This window comes from Girardinichthys multiradiatus, chromosome 4 (assembly GCF_021462225.1).
Source record: "Girardinichthys multiradiatus isolate DD_20200921_A chromosome 4, DD_fGirMul_XY1, whole genome shotgun sequence".
In the NCBI taxonomy this organism is placed as follows: Eukaryota; Metazoa; Chordata; class Actinopteri; order Cyprinodontiformes; family Goodeidae; genus Girardinichthys; species Girardinichthys multiradiatus.
Genome location: NC_061797.1, coordinates 2,964,446 through 2,974,820, shown reverse-complemented (window position 1 = coordinate 2,974,820; position 10,375 = coordinate 2,964,446). Strand labels below are relative to the sequence as shown.

The 10,375-nt window shown below is 38.8% G+C and overlaps 1 protein-coding gene across 1 annotated transcript; it reads right to left on the bottom strand.

The window, feature by feature from the left end:
- Positions 1-5,639: 5,639 nt before the first annotated feature.
- Positions 5,640-9,286, bottom strand: LOC124867616 (high choriolytic enzyme 1-like). The gene is made up of 10 exons (XM_047364153.1): positions 9,159-9,286; positions 8,910-8,940; positions 8,536-8,601; positions 8,207-8,359; positions 7,681-7,798; positions 7,398-7,576; positions 7,066-7,147; positions 6,458-6,582; positions 6,192-6,251; positions 5,640-5,801 (listed from the first exon to the last, which is right to left on the bottom strand). The coding sequence occupies exons 1-9, from the start codon at positions 9,207-9,209 to the stop codon at positions 6,199-6,201; spliced, it is 858 nt and encodes a 285-aa protein (XP_047220109.1). The 5' UTR covers positions 9,210-9,286; the 3' UTR covers positions 5,640-5,801; positions 6,192-6,198.
- Positions 9,287-10,375: the final 1,089 nt, after the last annotated feature.

Below are 10,375 nucleotides of genomic sequence, written 5' to 3'. Positions count from 1 at the left end.
ATGTATAAAGTCTCTAGGAATATGGTTTGATGAGAAAATACTATGGAATATACATATTCAGAAAACAATAGATAAATGTAAGAAAGTATTAAATATTATGAGATGTTTGGCTGGCAGTGACTGGGGAGCAGACAGGGAAGCTTTAAAACAAATTGACAGGATTGTTCAGATCAAATATAGATTATGGAAGTATTATATATGGGTCAGCAGCAGACACATCTGGAAAAATTAAATATACAACATCAAGCATTAAGACTTTGTACAGGAGCTTTGAAAACAACCCCAACAACAGCACTCGAAGTAGAAATGGCAGAAGTGCCGTTAGATTTGAGAAGAACACAATTAACAATAAATAACTGGATACATTTACAAGGCAATAACCCGGGTCATCCAACACGAGACATCTTGAAACCATGCTGGGAAAAAGTTAAAAAAGATACAAGAAGTTTTGGATGGATTATTAAAAAGATAACAGAAGAATTTCAAATACAAAATATAGTAATAGTCCAATACTGCAACTAGCTGTGGTACCACCTTGGATCTTACCAGAAGCAAAGGTAGATATGTCATTTGTTGGGACCCACAGCCATGGTTACAACAGGAAATGCGGTACGGACTTTTCTGGAACTTTCAAAATAAATTGCATTAACCTATTTCCGGCACAACTTAGGAATTGGGGGTAATAGCGAACTTCCCATGATGCCACTGGCCGTATAAAACCACCACCTTTCCAAGGAATCGATCTCTTCTACACGGGTCACCCAGGGGCCTGGACAGAGAGACACAGCGCGCTAATGTCTCTTTGCAGGCAAACAGACATAAACTCTTCAAACTGGATCCAAGAGTGTCATACGATCATCGATTATATGCACTAAGTTAAAGAATTTCCCAGCAGAGACGCTGTCTCTACGACGCCAAGTGAAGCAGTTTCTCGGTCTGAAAGGAGGACAACAGGGACTGCATCACCGTGGTTACCGTAGCAACTGTGCAGTTTGGTCGGCCCGACAGAGTGAGCCGCCCCTACCCACGGCTACGGAGGTTAGCTGGAAGCTAACCCTTTTGTTCACAGAGCTTTCTTCAAACTTCGTCGTCGCCCGGACAACTTTTCCTCAGCACGGTTCATACGAGGTTAGGGTTTGGGCAGAGAGAGAGAAGTGATTTAGGATGAAATGATCGAAACGCTTTTCATTTTATGAAGTTTTGTTTTGTTTGTGAAACTCTGCTATCTTAGTGCTAGCAACTTGTTTATATTGTACATAGCACATTAATCTTCCTTATTCTTTAATTCTGCTTGGTAGTTTAGTTGGGTTGTTTAGCATGGAAAAGAGTTTGTTGATTGAAATATGTTTGACTTTGAGTTGACTTATTTTTGTTAATAAATTCTTGTATTTTAAGAAATTGTGTGAATTAATTCCATGTATGTGCAGAGTTTTGCTGTTCAATAATGTCAGAGCTTGGCTCATCCCTTTCAATTTTGTCCTAATACCACCGCCTTACTGGGCTGGTATTCACAGGACAACCCTTAACAGTCTGAAATATTATTTGATAAAATATTAAAGTGGGCTGCACGGTGGCGCAGTTGGTAGCACTGTTGCCTTGCAGCAAGAAGGTCCTGGGTTCAATTCCTGGCCTGGGGTCTTTCTGCATGGAGTTTGCATGTTCTCCCCATGCATGAGTGGGTTCTAACTGGGTACTCCGGCTTCCTCCCACAGTCCAAAGACATGCCTGCTAGGTTAATTGGTAACTCTAAATTGCCCTTAGGTGTGTGTGTGCGTGGTTGTTTGTGTGTTGCCCTGCGATGGACTGGCGACCTCTCCAGGGTGTACCCTCCCTCTCGCCCATAGACTGCTGGAGATAGGCACCAGCTCCCCCGCAACCCACTATGGAAGAAGTGGTAGAAAATGACTGACTGACATATTAAAGTATTAATATTAAATAATACATTCAGATTCATAGTCACAACAAATTAACAGAAAAAAAGAAAAGAACATGTATATTAGATTTAAATACAGTACAGGAATATGTTAACAATTATTACCAATACCTCCAGATTTATACAGATGCATTGAAAACAAATGATAAAATAGGAATAGCATTCATAGTACCGGAATTTCAAATAAAAATAGGAAAACAAATCACAAATGGTTTATCAGTATACACAAGAGAAATATTAGCAATACTTTAGCAGTACAGTGGGTGGAAGACATAAAACCTTTAAAAACAATAATTTGTTTGGATTCAAGCTCGGTATTATTGAGTTTAAAACATAACCATTCAGACAGCAGGCCAGACATTCTCCTAGAAATACAGCATACTTTATTCAGACTACAAATGATGGGTTTATCAATAGTATTTTTATGGGTTCCAGCACATATTGGGGTTAAAGGAAATGATGGCAGGTAAAATGGCTAAGAAGGCAACACAAAATCATCTCAATTTTACAGTACATTTAAGTAAATCAGAGGCAAAGAGCATCATCAAACAAAAATTGAAGAAAGAATGGCAGAAAAGGTGGGATGGAGAAAGAAAAGGAAGATGGTTTTATAGGATCAAAAAGGCAGTAGGTAAAAGAAGAACTGGAAGAAGGAGCAGAAAGGAGGAAAGGGTAATAAGAAGATTAAGATTAGGACATACAGTTCTAGTGAGGACGCGGGCAGCAGCGTTCTGGATCAACTGAAGCTGTTTGATCAACTTTTTAGGTAGACCTGTGAAGACACCGTTGCAGTAATCAATTCTACTAAAGATGAACGCATGAATTAGTTTTTCAAGGTCCTGCTGAGACATTAGTCCTTTAATCCTGGAGATGTTCTTTAGGTGATAGAAGGCCAACCTAGTTACTACCTTTATGTGCCTCTGAAGGTTCAGGTCTGAGTCCATCACTACACCCAGGTTTCGAGCCTGACTGGTGGTTTCTAGCTGTATTAACTGAAGCTGTGTGCTAACTTTTAAACGCTCTTCCTTTTGGTCCAAAGATTATTACCGTATTTTCCGCACTATAAGGCGCACCGGATTATAAGGCGCACCTTCAATGAATGGCCTATTTTAGAACTGTTTTCATATATAGGGCGCACCTGATTATAAGGTGCATAGAATAGAAACTATTGCAGTCAAACGTTTGACTGGGGTTGCGTTATGCATCCACTAGATGGAGCTGTGCTAAAGAGAATGTCAACAAAACAGTCAGTCAAACTTTATTAATACACTACAAACCAGCGTTCTGATAACTCCATTCACTCTCATGGTAAGGTCTCCTCTACATAGAATTCTATTGAATAGAGCCAACCGCACGTTAGGAATGCATTGGAGTCTATGAAGTTGAAGTTGAAATCAAACGTTAGTTAAAACGTGAAAGGGAACTTTTCCCTGATTCAGTAAACACGTAAAAGAAACAGTTTGATGCACTAAATCAAACGTTAGTACTGTTAACCTTTCCTGTTTCTGTCCCCTGACCGTAGTCTGATGACACAGGGGAGACGCTTTCTCCAGGGCCGAAGTTACTAGTTTCCTCGGGGTTAACTCACTCACTCATACGTTGCTGAGTTGAGCATGAAGAAACAGCATCAAAACACTGAGTTGTTGACCAGATTTGGGGTTCTTTTTAATGACTTTGCAGCACGTAAAAACACAGGGCTTACAGACTCATACACTGCTGCTCCGGTCGCCGTCTCTACCCACCCCACACACACAATAATACCGACGTCACTCCTTCACTCTTGATTCTCAGCTACGGCAACACACAGCGCCACCTCTGTCCGGAGGAGTAATGTCAACATCTTCCATACACACACACGAAACATACACCCCACACACTGAGCTTCTAATCACATATAGTTCAGGCAATTCCTGCAACAGTACATTCAAACGTTATACACACACAAGTGGTGTTGGACTAGGAGTAAGCACAGTACAGGTGTTTACCGCTATTACTTCGGCGACACCCCTGACTACGGTAGCCGTAATGCTGCAAGCGGTGCGGCTTTGTAGTTTACCAGTCGTACTGAAACATTTTGACAGAGCGCCGTGTACAACCAGTATGGATCAACCAATTAACCAATTGATCCACATATAAGGCGCTCCGGATTACAAGGCGCACTGTCATTTTTTAAAAAAATTAAAGGTTTTTAAGTGCGCCTTATAGTGCGGAAAATACGGTACTTCAATTTTGTTTTGATTCAGCTGAAGAAAAGTTTGGCCCATCCATGCATTGATTTCTTCTAAGCATTTACCCAGCGCTTGAATGGGTTCATGGTCACCTGGTGACATCGTAACATATAGCTGTGTGTCGTCTGCATAGTTATGATAACTTACGTTGTTGTTTATTAAAGTTTGATTAAGGGGGAGCATGTAGATATTGAATAGGAGGGGCCCTAAGATGGACCCCTGGGGAACGCCACATGTGATTTTTGTGCTCTCTGATGTAAAGTTACCTACTGACACAAAAAAGTCCCTGTCCTTCAAGTAGGATTTAAACCAGTTGAGTGCTGTACCAGAAAGGCCGACCCAGTTTTCCAGGCGCTCTAATAAAATGGAGTGATCAACAGTGTCGAATGCTGCACTAAGATGGATTGTTTGCTCAACTCAAGTGGTAATTGCTCATGTTCTTGCTTTTGTCCTGACCTGTTGGTTTCCTATATCCAGCTCTGTTCTCCTTCGAAGGTAGCTGTCAGCTGAATCCTGCTCTGAATTAACCTTCAAGGTTGTGCCTCATTGTCTGTTGGCTGTCAGCAAACCCTTGTCCTGGATAACCCACTGTGGTTCAGTCTCCTACCAATCTGGTAAATACTTCAATGAGTTTACCTCAGCCCAAGGATCTCCCTGGAGAATTATTGCAAAATTATTCCTCGCTCTACATGCCCTGCCTGTCCACTCTCCTATGCCACTCACCAACCAGAGGGGCCCACTCATACAGCATACCGACCTGCCAACCTCATGCCTCTGTGGTTCACTCACTTCTCTCCAGCATCAATAAATCCATCATGAAGTAAGCTTTGCTTCTCCCTCTTCATCATTCAAAACCATTTACCAGTTAATAATTATCTCTCTCTCAGTGAGCCGATCCTAGAAACCTGACCGCTACGGAGTCCCAACACTTCCAGAAAGCATTATTTCAATGAACCTGTTTAAACCTTTCCTGTCTGAGTTGTGCTGCTCAAGAGTCTCCTGGTTCTGAACCTAACATGACAGCACATGTCAAAACCCAAACCACATTATCTTTGTTTCAACACTGTCTCCAGACATGATGAAAAGTATGCTTGAGGCAACTAAAGAAATGTGAACATTGTTTCTGTTTTTGTGAGAGGTTGCACAAATTTACCATCCTACACATATCACCCAACAATGTATAGTCAACAGCTCCATAAGAAATATATCAAAATGGAACACAAAACCTTTGATTTGGATTATTTTAACTTCTAATCATGCCAAATGTAACATTCTCACATAGCTCAGCACATGCAATGTGATAGAGATAACTTTCATACCAGTTCCACCTCGAGGCTTATCACTGACATTTTCTATGTTTGATCACCTGTCTCTGCCAAAGTGTGGCTTTAGGCCACATAATGAAGGCAACATCAATGAATCAGTTCTTTAGGGTAGGTTTGTGGAATTAAAGAGAACAGAAATAAGAACAATAGAAATTTAGATCATTGGGTAGTTTTATTGTTAGCATTGCATCAAGCTGATAAGGAATCTTTATTGTGTGCTTGTGATAAAAAGCACTGGGCATTTTAATTTCTGATTAGGTCAGCAAAGAAGCCAGTTAAAGCAAACAGCATTGCTCCGCATTTCTTCTACGTGTCCTGTAGGATTAAAGAAAAAATATGTAAGAAATGAAAAGCAGTCAGACATTTAAATTTTTTTAGTTAAGTTTAAGCACATGCACAACTGTTTTTAATCACATGGTGTATGAGACTAGCATCATCTGCAGTTACTACAGTGATAACATAAAAGGGTTCCAGCATGATTTACTTTCAGGCAATGCAGCTGCAGCTATGTAGAATATAAAGTTGTTTGCTTGTATATTTTGGAAGTGTACAAAACGTCACATCAAATATCAGTAGTAAAATGTATTTTGATATTCTAAGAACCGTAAAAATAAATGTTTACTAAAATACTTCAGATCTAATGTGACTGGGAGTGTTATATTAGTACTGTGTAAGGAAACCTTCAAGCAGATAAAACCTGCTTACTTTTAACTCAGATGAGCTCATTTCCTGACGGAGACTGCTTATCGTTAAAATGATTTGAGTCTGCAATGAAAAAAAAGAGACAAATCAACAAAAGCTGATAGATGTTCTTGTACAACACACTGCGCTAACTGTTCTGTCCATATGTTTAACTTGTATTGTAATGCACCTTTGGGGCCAGCATCTTATTAGGAATTAAACAAATACCCCTATTATTTGTGCCATTTTTCCAGAAAAGTTAGAGGCAAGATTTCCATAGAAATACTCACTGCATCGATAAAGGCGATTCACCCGGAGGATGTCAGCACTACTCATCTGGGTGGCTCTTCCAATCTCTACATTTGGATTGGGGATGGGAACAATGGTTGGCTCTCTGTTTCTAGAGAAGGCGAACCTGTCATGCACACAAACAAGAAATATAATATATATATATATATATATATATATATATATATATATATATATCAATAAATGTTATTTCATTTTCAGGCACTTAATGTTTTCTGTTGTGGAGTAAAAAATATGGTTAGAAGTATAAACTAAAATAGAGAATAGTTCAATACAGAGGAGGAAGAGACTTCCCCCAGCAGTTGGAAGACGAAAAAAAAAAGAAATGAAGAAATGTGATATTGGAGAACCTGTTCTGTAGCTGTGAGAAGATAACAACCAGAAAAAATATTTAAATAAGTACTCTAGTTCAGTCAGTCTGTCTTTCTGCTGCTACTAATATTGATGTCTGTAGCACAAAAAGGATCTCTAAAGTCTTGAAAAGGTTTAAGCGAAAGAGTAGGGAAAAAAGTGACATCTACATAGACTTTACATGTAATTTTTCAAGGTTACATCTTTTTGATGTTAAGGTAAGGAATGTAGTTGTTACCTTCCATAGTGCATGACAGAGTTGTAATCGTAGGGAGTGCCCAGATTATTGGTGTCGATTTTCCTGAAATTATGCTCCTGTCCTGTAGGCGAGGAACATAACTCTGATTTCTCTGAATTATATCATGTGGCTAATCAAAACAAGCTAAGTTCAGCACAAAATGAAGAATCCAAGAAAGGAATGTTGTATCCTGTATATGTATGTGTGTGCATTATGATAGTTAACTAATAAGTACTTTACCTTGTTTATTCGTAATTTGAAGAAATATTATTAAACTTCGTATCGCACATTCCTTAAAAGATTGTTTTAAAGGAAACTATACAGCAGCTCACCAGGGATCACATTCTCCAGGCGGATACGAACATGACTGTCTCTGTCTGACCTGGTCTGTTCATGGTTAAAGCCCAGAGCGTGTAGAAGCTCATGTTGGACAATCTGGTGGAAAACACACCCGCTGCGGCTTAAAGACACCACCTGGTCACCACCACGGCGACCAACAAAAGACCAACACCTAGAGGCATAAGAGATAATAATATCACACCACAAAAAACAATCTGCCCACTGTCTTAATGAAGTGGAAGAGCCATGCATTTGTAGTCTTTGTGTGGTTTTTACCCAGTTTGAGACTGGATGTCCACAAAGTCTCTTTCTCTTTGGTGGGGCCTGAAGCGGATGCAGGTGGAGGCGTGAAATGACTCGAGACCTTTGACAATGACATCTTTTTCTCTTTGAGCTTAAAATAAAAATGTAAAGAAACATTACGGCTTGAACAGTAACACAAAAATGAAGTGCAGGAATGTGTGTTTTCTTTATACTGTAAATTTATGAAAACAAGCAAAGAGGCTGTGTTTGTGGAGCTTTTCATTGCACCGTAAAATCAGACTTACTACTGAACTATAGTCCAGCTATGTGGAATTCACTTTAACCCATATGAGATCCTTGCTGTTAGAAAGGAGCAGCCACCATGCTTGATCTGAACTGAGCTAAGTTACATTCTGTCAAATCTGTCCCTCACACCACAAATGTTTCGTATTGAGATATCTGGAAAGGTTATATACATATCAATTCTGAACAAATGATATAGACTTGAGATGGAACTTATGCTTACTCATTAAATACTAAAAGACATGTTGGGACTCACAGAACTGGTTAGAAATTCTGTAAGGAATATAGACATTGCCATCCTGGTTTTTATTCCATAGGCAGCCTCGTGATGTGCAGGGATCAGCGTTCTGTAGACCTGTTGGCACTGCAATGTCTCCAAACATCACCAGAGGATCATTGAAGTTTTTTCCTGCAAAATATTAGGAGAGAGAAGCTTTTCTTTTCTATGTGCACTTCCTGTCATCAGTGCTGTTGTAGAGGTTAGCAAGTTTTCTTTATCCTTAGTTTGTATGAGGTACTTAATTTATTATTATATAATATGTTTTACTGGAGGTAAAGCAGATGTTCTGGAGGACATGAGCGTACCCAGGTTAGCATTGGCCTTTTCCAGCAGTGTGGAGACACTGAAGTCATCGTCCTCAATGTTGTTGCCTATGTGACAGAACAGAGTGTATCTCAGCAATAAATTTGGTAGGAAAGAAATAGGTCAAACTGAGAGTAACAATACTTTATTAAAAACATAAATTGAATACCTGCTATCTTCACTATATTTAGCCTACTAAAAGCATGACATTTTATTGGAAAACTGCCTGATCCTGCTGCTCACAGGAAAATATAGGTATGAGTAGCTCTAAATACAATAAATAATACCAAAAGATGTAATTAATCAATGAATAAAACATTATTAAACTCAATGTTTTAATAAGCAAATTTCAGAAAGAAATGTAGCCAACACTTACCTTTGTGTTCATTAGTCTTTTTAAATAAAGTCTGTGAAAAAATTAGTTGATTAACTATAGTCTGAGACAAAGTGTAAATCAAAAAGCACAAAAGAACCCACAAATGTTTTCTAGTTTTAGTATATGTATCTTCAGCAGAGTGATCTAGTTGTTCTTGAACAAGGTTTATACTAATTTATTTCACCTTAGGAATAAAGATCCCTTCTGCTTTGAGGTCTCTAAGAAGGAATTATCTGTGTGTAATCTTACCTGTGATGTGGAACACAGGAGCCCACAGAGCACAACAGTCAGGAGCATCATAGCTGTTTGTTTGGTAGCAGCAACTCACTCACCACTCAAAGCAAACACTGTAGCTTACACTTATATATGTGGGAAAGCCAACTTACTTTGATCCTAATATGGCATACTCCTCAACAAAGACTGGAAGTGGCAGTTATTACTCAAGAGGTACTGTGTTATCAGTAAACTGTGACACAATTAGCCGTTTTGTTGAAATTTCCTGTCTTCTCAAAACACTAAACACAACCCCCAAAATACAACCTGCCGTTGCAAAGTGGATTTCAGATGGTATATAGGGCTGTTCAATGAATCAAGGTAAGTTTATTTCTAAAGCGAGGAGGACACTTTCCAGAAAAGAAAAACATACATAAATATCACATTAAAAACGGTAAACACAATTAAATAAGAGTAAAATTAAAGTATTATAAAACAGAAATAAAATATTGAATGCGAATTTAAAGCAATTAGGTAGCTATAAGCAGATTAAATAAACTTTCATAAAAAATAAACTTTGGCTGTTATAAAACTTTTAGTAGTTAGGCCCCAGACCATTTAGTGCCTCACAGAAAAATCACAAGATTTTAAAATCTCTCCTTTTCCAAACAGGGAGTGAGTTCAAGGATTTGATGACTGCTCGTATATGATGCACTCTCCTGGTCAGGCTCAACTAACATATTTTCATCGTCATTGTATAAAACCAATGGAAAGCTGATATACATTTTGATATGTCATTTTTGTGAAATTGTTTACTTTAAAGTTCTTCCACCTACCAGTCTGCTTACATATAATGTGAGCTATAGTAAAAGCAGTTTAAAAAAAAAAATTATTTTGCATGTGCAACTTAAGGCGTCCACATAGTCGGGCGTACTGCAAACGGCACTGTCTGCGGATGTTTGAGGTGTCATTGTGGAGTGTACTGATTTCCTACATTTCAGGTGATTACAGTTCCCACACGTTTTGCTACGGACGAAGATGAAGAGATAATTTGCCTTGTGGCTTTGGGAAAACAAAAAGTCAAGAAGGTATATTTCCATTTGTTGGCCACCAGTAGGCTCTAGATGGAAAACTTTATCAGTTTATGATTTTACTTAGTACCCCTGCACATAGCCCATTCTAAAATGTCCAAACACTCAGTAGTTTATTCTAACCTTCCCAGTAACCCCGCACCATTCCAAACCCTTTGAGAA

Bases quoted from the DNA above. Each gene is read 5' to 3' on its own strand.
- LOC124867616 (XM_047364153.1), bottom strand. From the start codon at position 9,209: ATGATGCTCCTGACTGTTGTGCTCTGTGGGCTCCTGTGTTCCACATCA. The intron at 7,799-8,206 runs GTGAGTCCCAAC...TTTTATTTTAAG, and splicing joins CAGAATTTCTAACCAGTTCT to CTCAAAGAGAAAAAGATGTC. The intron at 6,252-6,457 runs GTGAGTATTTCT...TTTTCATTGCAG, and splicing joins GAATCGCCTTTATCGATGCA to ACTCAAATCATTTTAACGAT.